The sequence below is a fragment of the Colias eurytheme genome, chromosome 29 (genome assembly GCF_061535395.1).
Source record: "Colias eurytheme isolate Ceu_HAF_F1 chromosome 29, ilColEury1 Martin Lab GWU primary, whole genome shotgun sequence".
Lineage (NCBI taxonomy): Eukaryota > Metazoa > Arthropoda > Insecta > Lepidoptera > Pieridae > Colias > Colias eurytheme.
In genome coordinates, this window is record NC_143008.1 from 535,276 (window position 1) to 563,228 (window position 27,953).

Sequence of the window (27,953 nt, forward strand, 5' to 3'; positions counted from 1 at the left end):
AATAGATCATAACACTGTATTTATTATTAACACGCTTTTATTAGCTTCACCTGTATGTTTGTATGTAACCGACTCCTTTCGAAGTTTCGACTCGATTTTGACCCACTTAAAACCGACGGATTTTGTTCAAATTTTGAACACTTATCAAGGTCCGATGACAATACAATAATATCATAAATTTATCCTGATAAGGATCGCCAGGATCAGCTTAAAACATATGTTTGTATGTAACCAATTCTCCTTTCGATTCGATTTAGACCCACTATAAACCGACGGATTTAATTTAAATTTTGTATACTTATAAAAACCCGGTAACAATACAATAATTTCATGAATTTATCTTTTTATCCTGTTTAGTTTTTCAAACTATATTTAATTTTCTATCAACTGCAATGAGTGAAAACTAACATTATGACGTCACACGCGCTCGGGTGACGCTTCGGGAGTTGTCGGCGTGTCTTCGGTACTGGATTCAAAGACTAATTTTTATTTTGAAATAACTTTTGAATTATTGCAAAAAAAATAAAAATAAAAACAGTTTTGTTATAAAACTACTATCTTTCCATTTATCACAAAAAAAAATTTAATTCAAATACTCAATTGTGACACCCAGATATCTCAAGCTAGTGGCCCTTTCAAGACTCATACAATTGCATTGAACACAAGGGTCGGTCTTGAGACAATCGTGGGCGGATATGTTGAAACTTGAGGGGGAACTATGTCGTAATGTTTACGTTTTTTTGAAAATAGGGATGTATTTGACGAGATAAACGACTACACGAGCTGCTGATTACTTTATACTGAGCTAGATTGTTAACCTTCCTATACTCGCGCCAATTTTTGTAACACCTATACTCGCTCACGGTGACACAGACCGATAGTGTTTACCCCTACACTATATATATTTATTAAGAAAACCGACAACTATAACATTTTTTTTAAAGTTTAGGATGTACTGAAACAAAATAGTATTGATCATATGTATCTACTTAGTTTTTTAATTATTTTACTGACTTATAGTCTATCACAAATCAGTCCTCGAATTTGAGATGTTTTTCTTAAGTACTAGGGAAAACTAAATTAAAAACAGAACTTCTTTTTCAAAACAAAATAAACTTCTAAGTAATAATAATAAACATATCAAAGCACATATTTATCTATGTTTGGCTTAGTTTTGAGCCTTGTCTGTCCATCTTTTCCCAAGTAAAAATCACGGGAACTTCAGATATCTCTTCATTGTCATCGTCTTGCTCGGCAGGGCCGTTTTAGACACTGCCGGGGCCCTTGGGCACACAAGAATTAGGGGCCCTTTGAAACATAAAGAAATCAAACTATGATAGGTTTGAAATTTTTTCCCACAATTATATATGTTTTTGCCCTAAATTGAAACTTAAAGAAGTACTTAATAAGAAACGAGAAAATTTTTCCTAGATTTTTTTTATACATTTTACAAAAAGTTACTTCTGACCAATTTTGTACAGTAGCACCTCGTTAAGTCGAACCTCGATAAGTCAAAAACCTCCAAATCTCGAAAAAATGTCTTGTTCCCTTCCCTTCAAACCCGAAAACCTCTAGTACTTGAAATTTTGACCCTCTGTTAGTCGAAATAATCACCGAGTCCTTCCAAGCCATTTTGGTACATATTTTCACTCTATAACTCGAAAAATCAAATTTGACCTCTGTATCTCGAACATAGCAACGTTTTATTTTACAACTTTTATAACTTGATGATTTGGAATTTATTACTTCTATTGTTCGAAGAAAAATAAGTTACCGACTTTAAGAATTTGCCGACAGTGCAAGTACACTATTGTTTCTTAGAAAACATTTTAGGAGTATACGATAATTAATTTATGACTCACGAAACACGTGTTTGCGTTAACTCTGAATCTGAATCTGATGACGAAATTATCGATTCAGTAGCTCAGAAAACCGATACTAATGATTAAGATGACAAAGAAGACGTGAATAGTACATGCGCTCCATGGGTTTCCATCAAAAAGGCAAGAACCGCATTGGATACCTTACGAAAGTTTTAAAAAAAACCAGTATCTATGAAAAATAAGAATTTTCTGCTCTTTATAGATTATAAAATGCTAGAGAACAACCAAATTATCTAAAGCAAAAAAATACTGACTTTTTATGCCATATTTTTTATTTTAAAATGATTTGAAATAATGTTGATTTATAATAAATAAAAACATGTTTGTGACCTCTGCAAGTTGAATTTTAATTTATTTTACCTCTCTTACTCAAAATTTATAAGAATAAACCTCAAACTCTTTATGTCGAATCAAAATCCGCCTAAGTCGAAATCCTCCATAAGTTGAAAACTCTATAACTCGAATTTTTTGGCGTCTCCCTTGATATTCGACTTATAGAGGTGCTACTGTATTATAATTATGGTCTTTTGAGGAAACTTTTTTTCCTTATTTTTTATATAATTCATTTGAAACGCTGCTGCTGTAATGACGATCCAAAGTTGACTTATTTATTGAATGATTGATCGATCGATCAATCGATCAATCATTCGATCAATCAATCAATAATTGATCAATCGATCAATCGATCATTCAATCAATCAATCGATCAATCAATCGATCATTCAATCAATCAATCGATCGATCGATCAATCAATCAATCAATCAATACTCGATCAATCAATAATTGATCAATCGATATATCGATCGATCAATCGATCATTTAATCAATCAATCGATCAATCGATCATTCAATCAATCAATCAATCAATCAATCGATCTATCGATATATCGATCGATCAATCGATCAATCAATCAATCGATCTATCGATATATCGATCGATCAATCGATCAATCAATCAATAATCGATCAATCAATCAATAATCGATCAATCAATAATTGATCAATCGATACATCGTTCAATCGATCAATCGATCATTCAATCAATCAATCGATCAACCATTCAATCAATTCTATCAATCAATAATCGATCAATCAATAATCGATCAATCAATAATCGATCAATCGATATATCGATCGATCAATCGATTAATCAATCAATAATCGATCAATCAATCAATAATCGATCAATCGATCAATCAATCAATAATCGATCAATCAATCAATAATCGATCAATCGATCAATCAATCAATAATCGATCAATCAATAATTGATCAATCGAACAATCAATCGATCAATCGATCATTCAATCAATCAATCAATTCTATCAATCAATCAATAATAGATCAATCAATAATCGATCAATCAATAATCGATCAATCGATATATCGATCGATTAATCGATTAATCAATCAATAATCGATCAATCAATCAATAATCGATCAATCGATTAATCAATCAATAATCGATCAATCAATCAATAATCGATCAATCGATCAATCAATCAATAATCGATCAATCAATAATTGATCAATCGAACAATCAATCGATCATTCAATCAATCAATCGATCAATCGATATATCGATCGATCAATCGATCAATCATTCAATAATCGATCAATCAATAATTGATCAATCGATCAATCGATATATCGATCAATCGATATATCGATCAATCGATCAATCATTCAATCAATTCTATCAATCAATCGATCATTCAATCAATCAATCAATCGATCAATCATTCGATCAATCAATCAATCAATCGATCGATTAATCAATCAATCAATCAATAATCGATCAATCGATCAATTAATAATCGATCAATCGAACAATCAATAATCGATCAATTGATCAATCAATAATCGATCAATAGATAAATCGATCGATCAATCGATAAATCGATCGATCAATCGATCATTCAATCAATCAATCGATCGATTTTTGCGATTAAGGGCCGATTTTTCAATGCTTGGATAAAACTTATTCGTCGAATAATGTATAAAACTACCATTTTAAAAACGTATTCTTATTGCCCGTATTTGATAGTTTACGTGACATTTTAATATTATCGTGTAATACTTTATTTGACGGATAAGTTTTATCCAAGCATTGAAAAATCGGCCCTAATTGTTTTAAATATATTTATTGAATAACTACTAGATAAGTAGGTAATAGCTTGGAAAACTCTTTTCAATCAGGACATCCTTTATAACAGTTTACAACCTATTCTATGACCTACGGAATATACCCTTTTTTAAAAAATAAATCGATCCTTATCCGATTATTTCATTATATTATACCTAGAACTTTATAATATTAAAGTAAATATATTGTTTACAATATTAAATAGTGAATGGATATGAATGTGATTGTTGCAATTTCACGCAAAATCTACACAGTCGTTTTGAATAAAATTTGCTATGCAGATTGATTGTAAGTAAATAACCATTGGCCGTAAATAGATAACACGTTCCGTTCTAAATTTCTGATATAATGTTTATTTTATAATTATGTAATACATATTATCATCATCTATCTATACTTTCTATAATAATATTATAAAGCTGAAGAGTTTGTTTGAACGCGCTAATCTCAGGAACTACTGGTCCGATTTGAAAAAATAGCCCATTTATCGAGGCTGCTATAGGCTACAGGTGCGCGATGATATTATTATCATCGCGCTATAAGACTAACAGGAGCGGAGCCACGCGGGTGAAACCGCGGGGCGCAGCTAGTATTATTATAAGATATAACGATTTATAAACTCTTCCCATGATGAGTTTATAAATCGTTATATCTTAGAAAATGGTAGGAAGCTACATCTTAGGAAAATAATGTATTGATTCTTTTGTATGGATAATTAATTTATGATCTACAATTTGGGTAAAAGTGGTTATATGATAAAACTTACCGTTTCGGTAAAAATCACGAAAAACCTATAGGTATAATATTATCTATTGACTTTTTGGAATTTTTTTTCCTAGTAACAGATAATAATGTAAAATATGTATAAAGTTATTGTTTATTGTGTTAAGGTTCAAATTAGCTCAGCAGAGGGATATTGAAGAAAAAATACGTGTATTCACTTTAGACTGTTTATTTCACACTAGATTTACATTCATCGTATCTTTCAATACACAACAAAAATTCAATTTTTAGTAAAATTCTCCCGAACATAGTGAAGGGGGCAAAGTGCGCCTAGCGGGAAAGTGCACCTATTTAGTAAAACTACAGATAGGAGACTTATAGTGACATCTTACGTCCACGCAACAAACTAAAACATAGTTCTTAATACTATACACAGATGGCTCTTGTTGAGGGATCTTAAGATACGCGCCATTTTTTATTCACTGTCATTCAAAGTGGTGAGCAGAGATGACCTCGTGCTAGTAATCGGCTTAAATCTCAAGAAATTGTGTGACAATGTGCAAATAAGTGAGGTAATTATACAATATACATATTTTTTTATAAGGTTCTTAATTTATTTCACTCTTATCTCGTGAAATCAGCAAAAAATTTGCATATTTTATAATATAACCTCAAATTTGTCAGATTGGGTAAGTGCGCCATACTGACTTTTGAGGTTACAAAACTTTTTGAAGTGTGATATTTATTAATTTTATAATATAAGAGCGTGTTAATTTAATGGCTAATCTATATATGAGGTATGTATGTATGTTCGTTTCTACAATTCATTATAACTTCTGAATTCTTGAACCAATCCGAGATACTTAAACTACTGATATTTGATATTTGGGTGTGTGATCGTTATTAACGCATTCATATGTACTATTTAGTCTATGCATAGCAGTATTCATTTATCTGACTCCTTAATGGGGAAGTTCCTGGAATAATAGTCCAAACTCGGTTAATACTCTGTATTTTTTCTATTACAAAGATATTTTATTAGTAACAGATCTATATGTGTAACGTCAACACTCTGCCTAGTTATATGTGTTTCCACAACGCCAAACTGTCAGCAGTTGTGCGTGTCTGTATATATTTTACTTACCAGTTACCATTTTGCTCAAAAACTACTGCACCTATTTCAATCTAGTTGTTATGCTCATTTTACTTTTTTGAAAGACATGCACAAAAGATGTGCTCTGGAGCACAGATTACACAAAATGGCTGCTTTCACTTCGCATTAGATCTATTAAATGCCTATCTCTCGATAAATCGAGCTCGTTTTGTTTTCTGTTTAAGATGGGGCGTGATATAAGAAAAACGGAAGGTCCTTCATATTCAAAAAAGACTTTAGATGAAGCAGTTGAAGCTGTTCGATCTGGCAGAATGTCTGGATATGAAGCCGCGTCCAGACCCATTTATCATTCAAGAATTTTATGATATACTGGAAAGAGTCATTAATGAGTTAGGCCTGCAAAATAAACCAGAAAGGATATTCAATTTAGATGAAACCAGTTACTGCAGCGATCCTCAAAAAACTAAAGAGTTTCCTGGAGGACCGGGTCTTCCAGGTTCGCATAGGAGGCGCCTCCTCCACTACCAGGAGGATCGAAGCCGGAGTTCCACACGGCAGTTGCTTGTCGCCACACTTGTACGCCGTGTACACGGACGACATCCCGAACAGGGCGGACTCCCAATTGTCCCTGTTCGCGGACGACACGGCGTACATCACGACATCCCTAAACCAATAAAGGACCACGCCGCGATAAAAATGCAAAGGATGCTTGACCAGCTGCCGGAGTGGCTCAATAAGTGGAGACTCCGGTTAAACCCGAGCAAGACCCAGGCGATATGCATGGGCTCGGCACCAAATCCAGAAAACCTAGCGATACTAGATAATGAAGAGAACGTTCAACACAGTCAACAAACCACCATCGAAGTGTCCGGTCTGCGAGGAAGATTGACACAACACAACGCAATGTGAAACCTTCAAGAAAAACGACGTGTCTACGAGATGGGACATAGCAAAATCACAACGGCTATTTTTATTATATATCCGCTGCATTCGTTATAGAACAAAGAATCACAATTGCCCCAAGAGAAGATGCAACGAAAATAACTGTGAAAGATCACATCACAGACTGCTTCACTTCAACCACGCCGAGAAAGAGACAGAGAATCAACAAGAAACGGTCGCATCAGCATGGACGAAGAGCGGTACACGAGCGTACCTAAAGATGCTGCCCGTATGGGAGTCTGGACCGGCGGGAGAAATCGACACATACGCGCTCCTCGACGACGGCTCAACCGTCACACTCATAGACAACGACATAGCGAAGAGGACGGGCGTCACCGGCACATTCGATCCTTTACAAGTTTAAACATAGAAGCGATCGCCAATACGAAGATAGAAGCAACGGAGTCACGCCGTATCACTCTCACCGTTCACGGCGCAACTAAGAACCACAAGTTGACTGCGAGAACAATAGAACACCTACAACTGTCGCCGCAAACAATAACAGATGAAGACGTCCGCGGCTGCAAGCATCTTGGCGATTTAGAAAACAGTTTGAAATATGTATTACAATGCGAAGCCCAGAATACTCATCGGTCAAGACAACTGGCACCTGCTCATAGCGTCCGAAGTGCGAAAGGGACAGCGACATCAGCCCATCGCATCCCGCACGCCGTTGGGATGGGTACACTCGGCGGCGCGCACACTCGTTCACTGGGACAACGAGTTAATTTCATAAACTACATAACAATAGAAGACAACATGGATGAACAATTGAAAGGATTCTTCGCCATCGAGTCACTAACAATAGAACAGAAGAGGCCAGCGAACTACCCGGAACAGCGCGCTCTCTCTCAACTCAAAGAGCGTGCGACAGAGACAGAAGATGGTCGTTATCAAATGCCGTTATTGTGGAAACAACGTGAATTCAATATGCCAAATAACTACAGTAATACACTTCGAAGATTGTACAGCATAGAAAATAAATTAGAGACGGAAGACTCAAAGAAAAGTTAAACGAACAGATGAACGCTCTAATAGAAAAGGGATACGCCGAAACCGACAATAGAACGTGGTACCACACTTCCCGGTGCTCAATCCCATGAAGCCGAATAAAGTACGTGTGGTACATGATGCAGCAGCCAGAAGCCAGGGGGTCTCGCTCAATGACCACCTCCTGTCGGGACCGGACCTCCTGCAATCTCTCCCGGGGGTCCTGATGCGCTTCAGACAACATAGAATAGCCGTGAGCGCCGACATAAGCGAAATGTTTATGCAAGTGAAAGTCAACACAGAAGATAGAGACGCGCTCCGATACCTGTGGCGAGGTAATCGACGTGACGACCAGCCGCCGGAGGAATACCGAATGACGTCGCTGATATTCGGAGCCACGTGTTCGCCAGCCATCGCCATCTACGTAAAAAACATAAACGCCGCAAAATACGAACAACAGTATCCGGAAGCGGCGGCAGCAATCGTGAACAACCACTACGTAGACGACTATCTCTGTTGAGGAGCGACGAGCGGCCAGACAACGAGGCGTCCGGCTCGCGTTGAACGAGCGGAACCGGAACTAAACCCGGTAGACGACGGCGCGCGCGTAGGCGACGGCGGGGGTGCTTCCGTCCCGCAACATCGTTTCCCACGGCTGTTTAACTACCTACGTCATTGTATCCCTGTAAATTGTTTAAATATAGTAAGATTTTATTGTAAGGACGACAGTCCGTTTGCCGGGACAGTCCGTTTGCCAGGACAGTCCGTTTGCCGAGGACGCTGGTCGTGTTCACTCGTTGCTCCCGACCACGTGCTTTGCGCTCGTGCTGTCTCTTTCGCTCTCAGACGTTTTCTGTGCGTCTCGCCGCTTTTGTGAAGAAAGTCTGGTTGTTCAGTCGCCCCACGTGGAGTTCGCCTTTGCTAGTGTTCTCTCGTTATTACCCGCAGCATCGCCTGCCGTTTTCCGGCGAAAGCCGTAAAGTGGAGAGGGCGGTGATGCGTGTATAACGTTAACAGCAGCGCAGGCAAACGCCCACGTGCTCCCCGATGGAGCACGCCAGACCCAAAGGCCCTTCTCAGGGCCACACAATCGCGACCCCCGCGCGCAGTTCACGCCCGCGTATAGTTACGCGCACTGGCCGCGATGGAGTAGCCCGGTCGAGCTCGGCTCCCGGGCGCCCCTCCCGCCCCTTTTGGACGCAGCCCCGTCGATGGGGACTACCTGAGGCCGCCGCCGCAGAGGACGTGCCTGACCCGGACCAGGAAGTATCACCACGGACGGAGTTAGCACGGAGTTAGCAGCGTCGTTAGAAAAAATGGCACGACCGCGGCTGTGCCACGTAGAGCTCCCAATATACGCGGGGGCTATTGAAGAGTGCCTGCCGTTTCGCGCTGCATTTAAAGATACTACAGAAATGTACAACGTCTCAGACGCGGAGAACATACAACGACTACGCTCGTGTCTGAGAGGCGAAGCAATGAAAAAAGCCGTGGCAGCATTATTACACACCGCGACGTCGCCGGCATTAATAATCCGAACGCTTGAACAATGCTTCGGACGGCCGGAGATACTCATCGATAGGGCATTGGACGAATTAAAGAAAATGCCGAGGCCAGGAACATCGGCGAAAGAACTAAATAGCTTCGCCGTTAAGCTACAGAATATAGTCTGCACAATACAAACGATCGACCGCAAAGGATATCTATTTAATCCGATGCTAGCGAGAGAGGTGTTGGACAAGCTAAGTCCACATATTCGATCGCGTTGGTGCGACTATGCGTTCACACAAGAGGGAACGATAGATCCAGAAATCATCGTGCTATCTCGCTTCCTCATGCGAGAGGCAGATCAGGCGCTGCGATACACATACGCGCCTATGAGCAACGCTACGACAACAACGTCGAAACCTGCGTTACGAAGAAAAACAGCGGTCTTCAATGTATCAACAAATGGGCGTGTTGTGGGCGTGACCATGAACTTACTGCGTGCCCGCAATACATGAAACTCAGCGTAAACGAACGATGGGCGCTAGTGAAACAAAAAGAAATTTGTTTTAAATGCGCTACAAGAAAACACAGACGCAATTATTGTAAGGCGAAGTTGTGCGGCGTAAACGAATGCCAGCGCTCACACCATTCGTCATTGCATAACGAAACACCGAGGGAGGAGCCGTCGACACCTGCGGAAGAAACCGTTATGTCAGTTGCGGACCGCGCAACTACTCATCGACGCAACGTGTTATTGAAGATGTGTCCCGTCACCGTGATTGGTCCACGGGGGGAGATCAAAACTCATGCGCTACTGGATGAGGGATCAACTATATCTCCCATAGACGAAGAAATCGCTCGTCAAATCGGGGCAGAGGGCCCCACATTGCCTCTTTGCATACACGGGGCGAACATGAAACAAAGTGAGAAAAGCAGCAAATTAGTTTCCATCCAACTAAAAGGAAACAACGAAGACATCACACACACGGTGAAAGCGCGAACGATGAAAAATCTAAAACTTCATCAACAAGCCATACCGAACTCGCTTCTCCGTTATGAACACTTGCGCGATATACCAACCAATGAAGTGTGCTACGAACGGCAGCCGGAGGAATACAGAATGACGTCGCTGATATTCGGAGCCACGTGTTCGCCAGCCATCCCCATCTACGTAAAAAACATAAACGCCGCAAAATACGAACAGTATCCGGAAGCGGCGGCAGCAATCGTGAACAACAACTACGTAGACGACTATCTCTGTTGAGGAGCGACGAGCGGCCAGACAACGAGGCGTCCGGCTCGCGTTGAACGAGCGGAACCGGAACTAAACCCGGTAGTCAACGGCGCGCGCGTAGGCGACGGCGGGGGTGCTTCCGTCCCGCAACATCTTTTCCCACGGCTGTTTAACTACCTATGTCATTGTATCCCTGTAAATTGTTTAAATATAGTAAGATTTTATTGTAAGGACGAGATCAAGTTTGGAGAAATAAAAGCTATCAAGGAAGAAACTGAGTTTTCATCAACCTACATACAGTCCACAATATTCTCCATAGCTACAAAACAACAGAAGAGGCGATCAAGTTAGCTAAACAAGTTCGTTATATATGTCACGGCTAAAGGTAGGTGAGAACATAAACTTAAGATTAGCCGGCTAAACTTAGGTTTATTTTCGACGAGGTGTTAATGTTAGTTTGTTCTATCTTTAGCCGGCTAAACTTAAGTGTAACCGCAGGCCCGTGGCTAAAAATGTCGGGGTGGGTAGATTTGGTTAGCGCCGGGCCGGTGGAGGGCTTGAGGGGCCCGCACAGTGCCAGAAAACACTCGCCCTGTTCCTTACATGTATTATAGTAACCAAATCTACCCACCCCGACTCAGGGCAGAAAGCTGGTGGCTAGGTTAGGTTAGGTTAGAACTCTTAAGACCCGCACGAGCCGAGCGAGCGCAGCGAGCGTGCTGCGGCAGCAGCCGGCGAAGTGCCAGAAAACACTCGCCCTGTTCCTTACATGTATTATAGTAACCAAATCTACCCACCCCGACATTTTTAGCCACGAGCCTGCGGTTACACTTAAGTTTAGCCGGCTAAAGATAGAACAAACTAACATTAACACCTCGTCGAAAATAAACCTAAGTTTAGCCGGCTAATCTTAAGTTTATGTTCTCACCTACCTTTAGCCGTAACATATACATAAACAAGCGCATTACGAACTAGGACAATGGGCGTCAAACTCACAGCAAGTTATCGAAGCTCTCTGCGAAACCAACACATCGATGACGACGGTCGACATCAACGACGAGTCAAAAATAGAACGAGTTTTGGGTATCATGTGGAAACCAGCTATTAACACGCTCACATTCACCCTCGACATGTCAAGACTACCAGTGGGCGCGCTCGACATAGAAAAATCCACTAAACGCGAGTTGTTAAAAACAGTTATGTCCGTTACACCGAACAGTTACCCGAGGACCTCGCATCGAAGTGGAGAAGCTGGACGCAACTCCTGAAAGCGCTGAGTAGCATCAACATACCGAGTGCTATTCACAATACAGCGATACTACATAGTACACAACTACGACTCTGCGGTAGAAAGCTCTTCATACAGCATAATATGTGATTATGCTTATATTATAAACGACATTCAGGCTTCCTTTTTTCACCAACCCCAGCAGGTGGAAGCCTCCACCACATGTGAGCATTACAGTCCCTCACAGATACATATTTAAAGATTTTACAATTTAATATACAAAGCTTACAAAGCAAAAAAGCCCTATTAAAACATTTCTCTCAGAGCGTGATATAGATTATAGATATTTGATTATTGAAAGAAACCTGGCTTAAAAGTACTAGTATTATTCCTAATTTTACACCATATAACCTTATATATATATATATATATATATATATATATATATATATATAATTGTTACGGACGACAACCTAATCCCTTGTAAATAGTTTCACCACCTTTAATTGTCTTAAGTATTTTTATATTGTATAAAGTTCCTTCGTGTGTTTTTTGATTATCATTTTATAGTGTTTTTGTGTGTTATTTTAATATGTAATTAGAGAGTTTATAGTACGTTGTTATTTTTGCTACATTTTATTATTGTATCGAGTCTATGTAAAAGTAAAATATAACGTAGTAATTCATTCGGTAGACGCACGCGGCACTTTTACCACCGTCGGGTGTATACTGTGTAAAAATGCACCTCTAGCCTACGGGGTACGGCGTCTTACCCACCGTCGGGAGTAATCCCTGTAGTTTTGTATAAGAGTAACGACTTTTGACCGCATAACGTACAAAACAAGGTCGGTCGAGTCAACGCATAATGCGAAACGGGTCAAACTAAATCTACAAATATTTTTGTTCCCAAACAGGGCGATTCGTCCTCCCATTAACCCGCCCGTATTAGCGGGCGGCGCCATACACCTGCTGCAGAGGACGAATCGTCCTGAACAGCATCCCCCACGCAGCCTCCTAACGGAGGCCGCGTGTGTGAAGACCCTTGCTGCTACGCATAACGTACACCACTCCGCACAGTCAAGAACTCATCACTTGAGCAACAGCAAGAAGCAAGAAGTCTCACGGTCAACAGTCGTCGCTCAGCGTACCTACCACTATTGTAAATAGTATTAAGAAGATATTGTACGTCGTTATTAAGAAGAAATTGTACATCGTTATTAAGAAGAAATACAGTCCGCTGAATTAAGAAAAGGCGGGTTTTATTACATCCCCAATTGGCCCCCCATAAAAATTTAAAATACAATATTGTACAAACAACTTTTTATGAAAGCATTCAAAACATTTGCATATCAATTGATACATCTATAGGTAAATTACACATTCTTTGTGTATATGCTCCTCCAAATAGTAGCAGATTTGCCACCAACAAAATGAGAAAGGTCTTACTTAACTCCTAAGCCGTGTCTTGTCATGGGTGATTTAAATGCACATCACATTTTAACACGTTTTTCACATGTGTGACTAATAATAATAGAGGTAACAGTTTATATAATCTTATTGATGAATTTGATATGTGTATTCTAAATGATGGTCAGGCAACAACTGTTTGATATCCCAATAGAAATGTTTCTGCAATAGATTTATTCCTGGTCACTCCCTCATTGGCTCCTCTGTGTAAATGGCATGTCCACGACGATCCAATGGGTAGTTATCACTATCCAACTATGGTTGTTATGAATGTGAAACCATCTGTATATGAAGTACGTCCTGTGGATGAAAAATATATTTAAAGCAAGGCAGACTGGTCTAAATACCATGAATTATCAGAAACCTGTTTTTCAAATTTATATATAGACTAGAGGTCCGCCCGCGTTTTCAAAGGAAAACCCGCATAGTTCCCGTTCCCGTGGGATTTCCGGGATAAAAGCTACCCTATGTGTTAATCCAAGTTACCTTCTATATGTGTGCTAAATTTCATTATAATCGGTTCAGTAGTATTTACGTGAAAGAGTAACAAACACACACACACACACACACACATCCTCACAAACTTTCGCATTTATAATATTAGTAGGATTAAAACTGCTTTTTACATTATCTCTGATTAAATTAATTTATTTATCTATCAATATTTCTGAGAAACACGAAATATAAGGTTATTTATTATGCATACCATGTTTAAATATAAATTTATAGTTGAATCGTTTCTATCGCCTTAAATACGTATTTTATCCCGTATATATTCCCACCCACATCCCGTACGCTATGCTCTCTATCCACAGGCCGCGCGTGCGCAGAATGGCTCAGTATCTGCATAGCTGGCGAACGTATAAACTCGCCCGGTCGTTGGGCGCTTTCACCAGGGCCCTGGAATTATGGAATTATTATTAATTTCATGAACAATATCATCATCATCATTTTTATTGAAAACAATATTCCTATATTTTTCTTTGCCCGCGGATTCCCCTGATGTTAAATTCGCATTAGTATGAGTCGTTTCACCGCTGTCAAAAGTTACCCATGGCCATGTCACATTAAAACGAATAAACACACTTTCGCATTTATAATATTACTAGAGGTCCGCCCCGGCTTCGCCCGTGGTACATATTTCGCAATAAAAGGTAGCCTATGTCCTTTCTCGGGTATCAAAATATGTCCATACCAAATTTCAAGCAAATTGGTTCAGTAGTTTAGGAGTGATTGAGTAACAGACAGACAGACAGACTTACTTTCGCATTTATAATATTAGTATGGATTTATAATGTGGTGCTCATTTTTTTTTTGTAATAAATTATCCTGCTTACGCTATTGTATTTTCGTTGTTTTATTTCAAGTGAACACCCATACAATTTTGTCACGAGCCGCCTCTGCCCAGGACCCCTTGATTCTACGCTCACGCGTCAACACTGTACCAATGTACTATGTAGTAATCTATAATAATCTATACTGATATTATAAAGAGGAAAGTTTTTAATTTTGTATGTATGGTTTTCATGTATAAACTACTGGACCTATTTCAAAAATTCTTTCACCATTAGAAAGCTGCATCTTTACTGAGCAACATAGGCTATATTGCATTTTCAAAAAAAATTGAGATCCTTACCAAAAATGCAATAATGTAACCCAAGGTGTAAAAAATTCCTTAATAAAAATTCTGTCATAGCGTGCGCTGCGGCATCTATTGAAGATAGAACCAAAAATGTTCTACGGTATTATAGAATGGATCAATATCTACAAGAAAGTCCGCAATACCATATGTCCATCTTCAGTAGTTAATATGTTACTACAACAACTTTTTTACGTTTTCAAAGTAATTAGAAGTGCCGACAGTAATCAAACCATGTTATTCATACACATATATTAATCCTCATCCCATTAAATGGTGTTTTATTATAGACTGTTTCAATACCAGCAAAATACTTTTTAAATTAAAAAAATTGGATATTCCATTCAAAAGATATAACGAATTTTTAAAAGTGTCAATCTACAGAAAATAATAATACTGTTTAATACAATGAGCAGGCGTAGTGCGGGACAGGGTGAAGGTGAGGACTGAGGAGGGAAGGATTGACTTGCGTAAAGAATGTTTTACTCATGGACTATTGTATGTTGGCCTATCCCGAGTCGGAACTCCAGAACATCAAGTAATTTTGCTATAAAAATATTGAATTTCTGTTTTTTTAACAATTTATACTGATCAGGTTCAAATCAACCGGACTGAAACTACTTGATGTCAATAATTTTTCAAAACCTGTAGAGTATTTTTAAATTTACTAATATAACATTCTACATAAATGGTGTTATGAATATAAATTATAATCTGTTTTGGTTATTGATTAAATGACGCTGTGTATCTAATAATCTGAAAGGAATTTATCAATAAAACTAGCTGCTCCGCGCGGTTAATAATAATACGGGCATTTCTCCGCAACTCGACGTCAAGCGCCTATATTTTGCGTGAGAGAGGGAGGTGGGGGAAACCAGCTAAAATTGAAACCACCCGAGCTCCTCCATGAAGCCAAGCAGCTTGTGAGGGCTGCCAAAGGCTTCGGGGAGGGACCTGGGAGACCCCAGGTGTCTTGCCCTGTACTCCGCAACCCCCTTACATTCCATGATGACGTGGGCTGCCGTTTCCACGGTCTCCATGCATGCTCTGCATAGCGGACTGTCTGTGATCCCTAGATTGAAGAGATGTTTGTTAAAGGGGCCGTGCCCTGTGAGGGTCCCTGTTATTACGCGTAGTTGCACTCTACGTAGGTTGAGAAGCCGACGTGCAAGTCTCGAGTCAATGTCCGGTAGGGCTTTCTCTGGCTTGCTTGCAGTCAGATCTGCATGACCATTCCGCTCTCTGAGCAGTGCTAGTGAGCTGGGTAATCATCATCCGGGTCCAGCTAGCAGGTAGCGGTATAATGGGAAAAGGTCCCATGACCGGTGTTTCAGATGCCCTTCTGGCTAGTATATCAGCAGCATCGTTTCCACGTGAGCTACTGTGTCCTTTTATCCATTGTAATACTAGGGAATTTCCCAGGTCACATACCTTAGTTAGGGCTAAGTGACACTCAAGGGTCAACCCTGAAGTGAATTCATGGCTTTTGATTGCCATGAGTGCTGCTTTACTATCCGATAAGATCTGAATCGAATAGTTTGTTACATTTCTTTTAATTATGGCCGAAGCTGCAAGTAGAAGTCCTAGGCATTCAGCCTGAAAGACTGTATTATGGGGTCCCAAGGGGTGCGAGATGTTAATGTTTAGGTCCTCAGAGAAGACCCCAGCACCCGTGCCATTTCCAGTCTTAGACCCGTCCGTGAAGATTAGTAGGTCTTCAACGCTGTTGTGTTCTGACGTGTATTCACGTAGCTGTATCTTATATTTCTTGTCAAAGATGAATTGTTTTGGGATCTTATCACTTATGGCAAGGAGTGAGGACTCCTTCTCAGCTGCCATAGTTAAGATCTTACTGTGTGCTGTAGGCACCATTCTCCATAGTTTTTGTGTCTTTAACCTTACAGCTGTCGCTAGAGCTTCTTGTCTTACAAAAAGATGTAGGGGTGGCAGGTCGAGCATTGCCTCAATCGCAGCAGTCGGTGTTGTGCTCATGCTGCCAGTGATTGCCAGACAGGCGAGTCTTTGAAATCTCTGCAGTTTGCTTATAGCCGCCGATTGTTGTGTCTTTGGCCACCAAACCACAGAGCCGTAAGTTAGCATTGGTCTTATGACAGTTTTGTAGAGCCACATTGTGATTTTCGGGGAGAGCCCCCATCTATTACCAAAATGCTCCGCGCGGTTTCACCCCCGTGGTTCCTTTCCTGTTGGTCATAGCGTGATGATATATAGCCTATAGCATTCCTCGATAAATGGGCTATCTAACGCCGAAAGAATTTTTCAAATCGGACCAGTAGTTCCCGAGATTAGAGCGTTCAAACAAACAAACAAACTCTTCAGCTTTATAATATTAGTATAGATAAGAAAACTAGGTAAACTAAAATTTTCATGTGATTAAAAATTAAACCTATAGTCCGATCTATAGTAGACTTTTCACTGTCACAATATCGCTATCTATGCAGGTGAACCCGCAGAGCATTGCTAGTATATTATTATTTCATATGTAGTAATAGTGAAGTTAGGAAAACAAGATGTTTTTACAAAATAAAAACAAGATTTATTACCTGTAGCTCCGCCATAGTGACATTCCCAGCACAAGAAGTCTGATGATCACATCACGTCATGTCTACCGTCAAACCGTTTCTGCTCAGGAACAAACTCCATCTGAAACATTCAACACAATATACATTAATATTATTAATAATATTATTTATACATATTATATTACTTGTGTGTGACAACTGAGTATCTGAGGACATCAATCTATGGGACATTTTTCACTCATCTTGCACCCCACTAGCCATTCCTGTTAAAAAAGGGTAGTTACAGGGGGTAAAAAAATCACAATCAAGATCAATAAACCCCAAATTCCAACTCAAAGAAAATGTTATTCCTCTAAGTAGGAAAATATGAGATTTTAGCAGTAATAACTCAGCCCCCGAAATCACAGACACAATAGAAAATCTATTGTGTCGTGGTCAGATCGGGCCGCTCGGGGCTCAATGGGTTAATTTATCCTTATTAGAATTATAATTGCATTTGAATACTGTCATATCTTCACTACATAGTATGAAGCAAAGTCGCTTTTTCTGTCCCTACGTCCCTTTGTATGCTTAAATCTTTAAACCTACGCAACGGATTTTGATGCGGTATTTTTTAATAGATAGGTGATTCAAGAGGAAGGTTTTAGTATATAATTTATTAGGTTTTAGACAAAGCGGGCGAAGCCGCGGCCGGTAAGCTAGTATTCTATAATATTAAAAGAAAGTTTTTATAGTTACACCACTTTATGGCTAGCTATGCCCCGCGGCTTTACCCGCATTGCTCCACTCCCATTGGTCTTAGCCTGATGATATATAGCCTATAGCTGTCCTCAATAATTTTCAGATCGGCCCAGTAGTTCCTGAGATTTATTATACGTATCGATTAAACTAATTTTAATGATTTTTAGTTTGTTTACTTTGCTACTGCTAGCATTAGGATAATAAATGTTAAACATTTGAATACTTACACAAAACTTATCAACCAATGGATCCGAGACAAGCAGCTAGTCACTCGCTAGTATAATAGAACCTTAACCATTATCAAATAGATATAGGTAACTTCTAGAAACGACAACTCACTTTCAGCCGCATTTTCCATCTGAAATATCAAGACAATTCAAAATAAGTTACGTTATAAATATTACATATGCGTTTTATTGTGTAATACATAACTTCTTAGCATAACTTACAAAATACATAGAATCCTAAATTAAGTGGTACAAAGAGAAATGTGCGTATCTAATACTAATATTGTAAAGAGGAAAGGTTTGTATGTATGTATGTGTATGGTTTTCACGCATAAACTACTGGACCGATTTGAAAAAATTCTTTCACCATTAGAAAGCTGCATCTTCACTGAGCAAGATGGCCATATTGCATTTTCAAAAAATTTAGAGATCTTTACCGAAAATGCAATAATGTAACCCAAGGTGTAAAAAATTCCTTTATAAAAATTCTGACATCGCGTGCGGCGCGGAATCTATTCCTTGAAGAACGAGGATGGTTCTCATGAAAAAACGTAAACATGTAGGTACCACGGGCGAAGCCGGGGCGGACCGCTAGTAACTAAGCTGTTATAATAATTAAACAAATGACGGTAGAAACTTCAGATAATGTTTTAGAGATTAATAACATTTTTAAATATAAATTATTGAACCGTTACAAAAGTTAAAATTAATATACGTGCTTCAGAGATAATCGGGAAGATACGAAATCGTAAAATAAACGGAAACTTTTTCATGAAATATGTAATTAATAGCATAGGTTATAACTCACCTTTATCGGAGAAATCACCACTTATATCAGATACGATAAATTAAAGATATCCGAAGAATTTATTTGAAAAAAAAAACTCAAACGATGATTACTGCTCCAGCAGCCAGCCTCCAAAAACGAAATTTGAAATGAATGAATTTTGTTTTTCAAGAACAAAAGAAAAAGCCACTCGTTGCTCATTGGCTGATTGTTCAGCTCTTTTTATTGGTTGAAAGCTAGCAATGTTGCCCGATGTCAATTATAATTCACCAAATGAAAAATTGATAATGTTCGTGTAATTTTAACATTAATTGTATTTTTTTATGTGCATTCGTATTCAATTCAAATTATTTAATAATTTTCACTTACAATACCACAAGAGCTTCAAAATTATCGGGTATTTTCCGATAGGTTCGTTGCAAACAAATGAAGGAGTCAAGTTTTTCAGGTTAAAAAATTTTATAGGTAAACCAGAATCTGATGGCAATTAGGGAAATCAAAATTTTGAGTGTGCAACCCTAGGGAAAATGGACTGAACGATCTTGATACTTCTTATTTTTTATTTTGTCCTCAATATCATTAGTCACATTACATAAGTGGACAATACTGTACTTAATAATGAGATATCCACTAATATTATGTAGGTACATTTACATAATTACATGTATAATAATTATACATATTAGTTTTATATGTATATTAGACATATTATTATTTACACGTATACCTATATTTGTTTAAATCATTATCATTAAATATGGATATAATGATAATGCAGATCAAAACTAGATTGCTTATAATTTTTTTTAAATAAAACAAAAATAAAATAAAACTATGTTTATTTTCGTAAGTATTATTAATGATCTAAGGTATTAACAGGTACACACATTATAAAGTTGACTTGGACAGCTTAGACTTGACGAATAGCCGTATTGGAAACTCATGTAATAAGTTTTCATAAAATTATATTGTAATCAACAAAAAATATTATAGTTACCTACTTATAATATTTTTAATTAAAAGTATCAAAACGGGTAAGTCAAATTTACCAATAAAATCTTCAAAATTGAAAATTGTTATATTTCTGACCCTTCTTCATCGAATATTTTTCTATACACATTGTAAACAACACCTCTTGCTTGTGATCGCAGCCGCTTTTTCGACATGTTCGAAGATTTTTTAGACAAAATCCTAAAAATTATTCATCAACTGCTAAGAAGACAAATAATTTGACAACCAATTTGATAGTTGTCAAATAAAATTGCCACATGAAAATCTTTTATTTTATAAATATAAATATGCCATCAGATTCTGGTAGACCTATAAAAAACTTGACGACTTGAACCTTGAGGGAAATGCCAGATAATTTTGAAGCTCGTGTGGTATTCGGGGGATTATTTTTCCGTCCCAAATGTCGGCCAATAATTTCACAATTGAATTCAACCTGTCAGTTTGACGTCAACTACCAGAGAAAATTTTCAAAAAATTATCAGTATAATACCATGTAGGTTGTAGTTTGTACCACGTGACGTCGAATGGTGCAATTCTATTGGTCGATATTTGGGTCGGAAAAATAATCAGATTTAATTTTTATGATTTTTCCGTTTCTTAGTTGCAAAATCAAAATGACTCATAAATTATGTTCAGCATACGATAGCAAGAGGACGTGCAACTTTAAAAGTATTACGTCAATTAATGTGTTGCACGAGTGAGAAAACGGGAATTATCTTCAAAACACTGTTTGGCCTTTGTGAAATACGTACTATCAACTATGCCTAGCCCGTAGCCGTGACAAACGCACTTACTGGCTACCTATAGTGTTTTCTTCCATTAATAGTCTGAGGTTTGTCTGAACAATGTGATTATTTAAACCCATTATGTTGATGAAAAATCCCGCATCTAAATTGCAAAAATAAAATTTGTATTACTTTATGTAAGATATATTTTCTTAATGCTTATCGAGTTACTTTTTAGGCATAGGCCTAAAACATAGAGTAAATATAGGTTCACTTCAAATAATAATATCAAGCAAGAAATGAAAATTTGCATGAATATCGTCATACCGTCATACGCCATATCGTCATATTTTATTTCATGCAAATTTACACATAAGTGATCGTGTATGGGCGTACACGATCTACTAATCTTACACAATATTTTTTTTTTTATAATTTCATTGTGTTTTACAAGTTGAGAAGCATGCTAAACGATTAAAAACTAGTTTTCCACGTTTCTTATAGCTTGACCGAAACCACTGTACCGCGACTTAGGTATATGCGCGGCGAGGCGGGCCTAGCTTTCCGACCGCGGCTTCGCTCGCGTTTTCAAAGAAAAACCCGCATAGTTCCCGTTCCCGAGGGATTTCCGGGATAAAACCTATCCTATCTCTCAAGTTGGATCGAACTGCATATGGTGTGCGAATTTTATTATAATCGGTTAAGTGGTTTAGGAGTCCATTGAGGACAAACATTGTGACACGAGATTTATTTATATTATAAGAAGATATCGGTTATGGATTAATACTAACAAAATGTTTGTGCATTTATTATATTATGCAGTTAAATTTATTTTGTATACATGTTCTTGAATTAGTATTAGTATGTTTAGAAAATGGATAAAAAATGGCACTTTCTAAAAAATGGCAATACATACATTCGGATACATACAATAGCGGATTTCCGTTGAACATTCTAGAATCTTCGTTAACATTCTTTGAACTGAATTGTTTATGGTCCATGGATAAAATCAAAAAATGTGTGCAGACGTACACGCGTGTACAGAAGTGAAAATTCTTTAAAAAAAATTATTTACTATATGCAACTTTACAGAAATACGTCGAATCACGCCTGGTAGGGATAAGAAAAAGATGTCGCGTAACGAAAAAATATTACACTAAATTTTTTTCCAACCCCGATAAAGAAGTTTCACTTCAATAATGAAACAAATATTATTAATAAATTAAGTTTTATTCTCCGTAATGTATTGTGACGGCATTTTGTTTTTTTCAAATTGTTTAGAAATGAAGAAAATACTATTTTAACTTAGTATTGTGTGGTTATGGCCCATTTCCTATTTATTTTTATTATTTATTATCTATAGAGCCATAGACAAAATTCGAAACCCGGAACCGGAAGTCGTAACTCGCAAGTTTTAATTCGATACTGAGGGCATTTTTGATTTTATTTTATTCCACGGACCACCACAGCGGACCACGATCTGGTGATTCTACCGCCCTAGGAATTGCAACAAAAAGCATAAAAAAAGTGTTTTTCTGGTCTCGATTTCTACCTAAATGTTGTTATAATTACAATTATTCGTGTTGAAAAAGTACTTAATATAGTTTTATGCAGGGATTCTTAGCTATCGTTAGCATTTTAACAGGTAAATTTGAAATATCTTAGATTCGTTGTAAAATGGCGTTCATACCTGATAGCATATAGGTATCAATTTAGAAACTAACTATTGAAATGATGTTTTAAAAACAAATGAACTTCTCTCTTAGTTCCTGCAAATTTCAATATTGCGTTTTTACAGGCCGCCCCCCCTCAACCGTGTTGAAAAGTACCTTCGGGCTTCGCTGCGGCCATTTTGACCATGCACCATATTTTTTATTCGGTCTGCCATGTGGACTGTTTTCCGAATTGGTACCTAGTACTAAACGGTAAAACTATGTTATGACGACTTAAAAAAGTTCCTATTTAGAAGTGAATGTTTGATTTGACATTTTCCAATGAAAAATACAGGCAGGTAAGATTTAAGAATTAATCACGTATGTACTCGTTTATGACTGTTTTTATTTAATTTATTCTTTATATGAAAGCTGTATTAACAATTAATTAACTTACTACATAGTTAATGAAGATAAGAATATTATCCTTACTAATATTATAAATGCGAAAGTAACTCTGTCTGTCTGTCTGTTACTCAATCACGCCTAAACTACTGAACCAATTTACATGAAATTTGGTATGGAGATATTTTGATACCCGAGAAAGGACATAGGCTACCTTTTATTGCAAAATATATACCACGGGCGAAGCCGGGGCGGACCACTCGTATGTAATAAATTACTTGTGGAATGTAGTTACTTTCTTTAGTAGAGTCTTATTAGAATCTGGTTAGCATTATCTTTTATATATGATTATTATGTAGGCCACACAGCTAGTATGTGGGCTTATTTATATAGCACACTAGCTATTCCCTGTAGTTTTACCCGCATTGCTCCTCCCTATTGGACTTAGCTTGATGTTATATAGCCCATAGCTTTCCTCGATAAATGGGCTATCTAACACCAAAAGAGTTTTTCAAATCAGACCAGTAATTCCTGAGATTAGCGCATTCTAACAAACAAAGACTTCAGCTTTAGCATATTAGTATAGATATGGTACCAAAAGCATTAATATAACTTACATATGTTTATTTCAGAGTTGCTGGTTTTGACGTGATTGCCAAGGCCCGGTGGCTTCATTTTTATTTGTGCTTGTGAAGAATAAAAGTGTAAGTTGTACCGAAAATCTCTAAAAATTTTTTATGATTGCAAATTTTTATATAATCAATAAAGTATGTTATTTTGTTTGTCCGCAATGGACTCTAAAACTACTAAACTGATTTTTAATTTGATTTACACCCCATGTGATATTTGATCTTACTTGAAATATAGGATAGGTTACATGTTAGTTTATAGTTGTGAGTTTATTTTATTGAATACTAGCGGTCCGCCCCGGCTTCGCCCGTGGTACATGTTTACGTTTTCTCTACATAAGAACCATCCTCGTACTTCAAGGAATATAATAAAAAAAGAATTATCGAAATCGGTTCAGCCGTTCTCGAGTTATGCGCTTACCAACACATTTTGCGATTCATTTTTATATATAAGAAGATTATTATTTGACAGTCACCATAATTAGCTGTAAGCTATAGACCAGGGGTTCCCAATCTTTTTCAGCTCATGGCGCAGTGTCATGTTAAATTTTTTTCACGGTGCCCTACACACCTAACTATGTATTTCAATAGTAACAGTCTATTTAGATACCTACAATACTATTATACAAGAATAGACATTGGGTTAGGCAGAGAAGAAAGTAATCAAAAATAAAAAAAATATTAACTCAATTTCATTATTGTAAATGAATTTAAAGAGAAATCAACATGTAAGGCTTAATTTAAATAAAATAAAGCACGATAAAGGCGATGCCCACGACGTAGGTACCTATCGTCGGAGCAAATTTAAAATCTTGTATGTAATCATTGAGATAATATTACTACGTATGGAGGAGACACCACAAACAAAATCAGTGCGCCATTTTTTTGCTCTAAGTTTTAAAAATTATTATCTAGTCAGGTACTTACCGATGAAAGTTATTCCTTTGCACTTTTCCGTATTATTTGTGCAATATCATAACACACACGAAGGCACATTTGATGCGTTTCACTTTAAAGCAAAAAAAATGAGCGTGCAGTTACGCCATATGGCGTATGTTGAGCGGAACATAGTGATGTAGGCGGTGTCGTCTCCATATGTGTATCTCAATGTATGCAATTAATGTTACAGATTCGAGCGCTCAAAAAAGTACTCGCGAATATAAGCAGATGGACTCACGGCGCACAGTTTGGGAATCCCTGCTATAGACCATTCTTGCATATGGCGACATCTGTTGGCTGGATTGAGTAAGTATGTATGATTTGTTGTTTATTTATTTATGTAAATAGGTACACATCACAGCTGACAATTTTGACTAATTATACACAAATTTAATCACATGTTGCGGTAAAATGCCAGCCAAATTGTATGTACACAGCACAATTGAGGTTAAAAAAAAATTATTAAAAAATTACATTATTTAGCACAATTCATAGATGAAGTAAAATATTTTTTTTTTAATATATGTCATAAAATAAATTGAATCTAAATCATAGTACAGATAAATATCACATCACTATAGCTACAATACATTAAATTACATAAAATACAGTTAAATCAATAAATACCTACATTACATTCAATCACATAAAATAAAATTCATTACATTTCATCATAGTAGTTATAACAATAAATTATTGTTGTGTATATATTTATTTATTTATTAACGGCATACGCCAAACCATACATATATTAAACTTAAATCTAAACTTATCACTATGTCCTTAGTTCTTAATACCTCTTACATTCTTCAGAGATTTTTTCATTCTTTAGATGGCGCTTTCTAATAGATAATTAGAACCTTTTAAGACAGGACAACACCTGTGGGGTCAGCTAGTTTTAATATAGTCATTTTGATTTCAAGCAACACTAATATTTATTTTATCATGACCATTGAGCATGGATGGTACAAATTGTATAAAAAATCTAAAATATAAATATTATAATGCTGAATAATTTGTTTGTTTGATCGTTTGAACACGCTAATTTCACGAACTACTGGTCCGATTTGAAAAATTATTTCAGTGTTAGCCCATTTATCGAGGAAGGCTATATATCACCACGCTGAGACCAATTGGAGCGGAACAATGCGGGTAAAACCGCGTGGCACAGCTAGTCCTACTAATATTATAAATGCGAAAGTTTGTGAGGATGTGTGTGTGTGTGTGTGTGTGTTTGTTACTCTTTCACGCAAATTCTAGTGAACCAATTACAATGAAATTTAGCACACATGGGGGTAACTGGGATTAACACATAGGATAGGTTTTATCCTGGAAATCCTACGGGAACGGGAACTACGCGGATTTTTTTTTGAAAACGCGGGCAAAGCCGCGGGCGGAAAGCTAGTAAGTAAACAGGGCAAGGTGCATTAAAAACAGACAAAAATATATGAATAAATAAATAGATATCAATATAAGCATACACATTGTCAAATTCAATATAGTATAAAACAAAGTCGTTTTCTCTGTCCCTTTGTCCCTTATAATGCTTAAGTATTTATTACTACGCAACGGATTTTGATGCGTTTTTTTTAATAGATATAGTGATTCAAGAGGAAGGTGTTAGAATATAATTTTTTAGGTTTTAAACATAGCGGAACCGCGGGCGGAAAGCTAGTATAGTATAAAACAAAGTCGTTTTCTCTGTCCCTATGTACCTATGTCCCTTATAATGCTTAAATCTTTAAAACTACGCAACGGATTTTGATGCGTTTTTTTTTAACAGATAAAGTGATTCAAGAGGAAGGTTTTAGAATATAATTTTTTAGGTTTTAAACAAAGCGGGCGAAGCCGCGGGCGGTAAGCTAGTAAATAATAAAGTAAATTGTTGTTTATTAATAGTTTTATTATTTCATTTCAGATAAGTTCGTGACATGAAAATATTGCACATGTAAGCTCGACAGAACACAGCGGGTTGTTGGTTGGCAGCAAGCCGATACAACTCACGGCTTATTCCCGGAGACTCAACATCCCAGCTAAAGGACCAGAGCTAACCTAATGTATCTTATGTTGTTACTTTTAAATTTATGTTTTTCGCAATTATTCCTATATCTGAGATATAACACATTACTTTGTACAAAATTTCAAGACACTGTGCTCATAGGAAGTACCCTGTAGGTTTTGATTCCCTTGTGAATGTCGAAATCGAGAAAATTTGCAGCATAAGGCCCTGCGCAGACGGCACACTTTTTGTGCGATCGAGTCTGCGGCGCACAAAAAGTCTGTATGGCGCGCAAAAAGTCGGTCGCGGATGTTTCACAGACTCAACGCACACGACGCACATCTTCGATCATTTTGTCGGCAGAGCTGTAGGGACGTAGACGCTATGGAAATCGTGCAGAGATCACGAAGTATTATTTTGTACATGAAGTACCTACAGAAAAAGAAAAAGAAATAGAGAATTTTGGGTACATCCTATACTTTCGGAAAGATTACTGAAGGGACAGTTCCATAATAAACATTCAATTCTGAAACAACATCCGGCAATTTTTTTCAAATTTTATAAAATGTCTTTTACTACATTACCTCTGGCGCCATGATAATAGATCGTGTGCGTTACGTCCACCCCTAGCAAATGCAGATTGCCGACTAAAGTGTGCGCCGTCTGCGTTAGCGCGCGTTGAAGCAAACGTTCAATTCTTTTCACACACTTTTGTGCGGAGCGGCGCGGTGCGGTCTGCCCGAATTACACGGATTTTTTGTGCGCCGGACTTTTTGCGCGTCGTGTGCGTTACTGCATATAATTTCATAGGTTCTATTTTCACAGACTAAAAAGTGCGTCACGGATAGTCTGTCGTCTGCGCAGGGCCTATAAGGTATCCTTTGATATCAATGTGTTAAATATGTATTTTTTTCAACTTTTATGATAATAGAAGACATTCAATTCGTAAATTACTTGATTTTTAAAATCATATATGTAGTTTTAGTATAATGAATTGTAACTCAGTATTAGTTCAGGATCCATCGCCCATTACTATCAAGCTAATTTTCCGTGAGTAGCTTTATTTTGATGAGACGCCCAATAATTTCATGTACGAAACTCTCGATTGTGGTAACTAACAGAGGTAACAAGGATAAATAGACCGGGAGATACTGACACAAAATTTCGAGTCATTTGTAACAGGATGGCGGTTCTACAGGGATCTTAGTACGCAATGACAAAAAGAAAAACGATGGTGTGAACACTGGTACCGGCGGCTTAGTCGCGTGGGCATTAGTCGAACTCGTCGTAAAAATAGCGAAAGTCAAACGATTTGTAACACAAAATTTTTAGAATTTACCGATAGCCCATAAAAAAGAAGTAGGCGGTAGTGTCATGCCATACTTTTCCGGTGTGACTTACAGCCCGCCATACCGACGCAAATGTGTTGATTTTAAAAAAAAC

At 37.5% G+C, this 27,953-nt stretch overlaps 1 protein-coding gene and 3 long non-coding RNA genes across 8 annotated transcripts; 3 read left to right on the forward strand and 1 right to left on the reverse strand.

Annotated features, from left to right (window-relative positions):
* Positions 1–7,908: 7,908 nt before the first annotated feature.
* LOC149895986 (uncharacterized) lies at positions 7,909–8,319 on the forward strand. The gene has a single exon (XM_090118391.1). The coding sequence runs from the start codon at positions 7,909–7,911 to the stop codon at positions 8,317–8,319; it is 411 nt and encodes a 136-aa protein (XP_089974517.1).
* A 2,433-nt stretch (positions 8,320–10,752) lies between these two features.
* On the forward strand, positions 10,753–12,164 carry LOC149895987 (uncharacterized). The gene is made up of 2 exons (XR_016458351.1): positions 10,753–10,887; positions 11,467–12,164. It is a non-coding gene; the product is annotated as an uncharacterized LOC149895987 (long non-coding RNA).
* A 473-nt stretch (positions 12,165–12,637) lies between these two features.
* On the reverse strand, positions 12,638–19,308 carry LOC149895988 (uncharacterized). Of its 4 annotated transcripts, none has more exons than XR_016458375.1 (5): positions 19,172–19,308; positions 18,364–18,494; positions 17,417–17,516; positions 14,003–14,116; positions 12,638–13,516 (listed from the first exon to the last, which is right to left on the reverse strand). It is a non-coding gene; the product is annotated as an uncharacterized LOC149895988 (long non-coding RNA). The 4 variants fall into 4 exon arrangements; XR_016458372.1 differs by having other exon boundaries at positions 13,923–14,116; XR_016458373.1 differs by lacking the exon at positions 19,172–19,308 and adding an exon at positions 18,801–18,931 and having other exon boundaries at positions 13,923–14,116.
* A 3,378-nt stretch (positions 19,309–22,686) lies between these two features.
* Positions 22,687–27,631, forward strand: LOC149895989 (uncharacterized). Of its 2 annotated transcripts, none has more exons than XR_016458401.1 (4): positions 22,687–22,897; positions 23,576–23,647; positions 24,702–24,821; positions 26,430–27,631. It is a non-coding gene; the product is annotated as an uncharacterized LOC149895989 (long non-coding RNA). The 2 variants fall into 2 exon arrangements; XR_016458400.1 differs by having other exon boundaries at positions 24,702–24,817.
* The last annotated feature ends 322 nt before the right edge of the window (positions 27,632–27,953 follow it).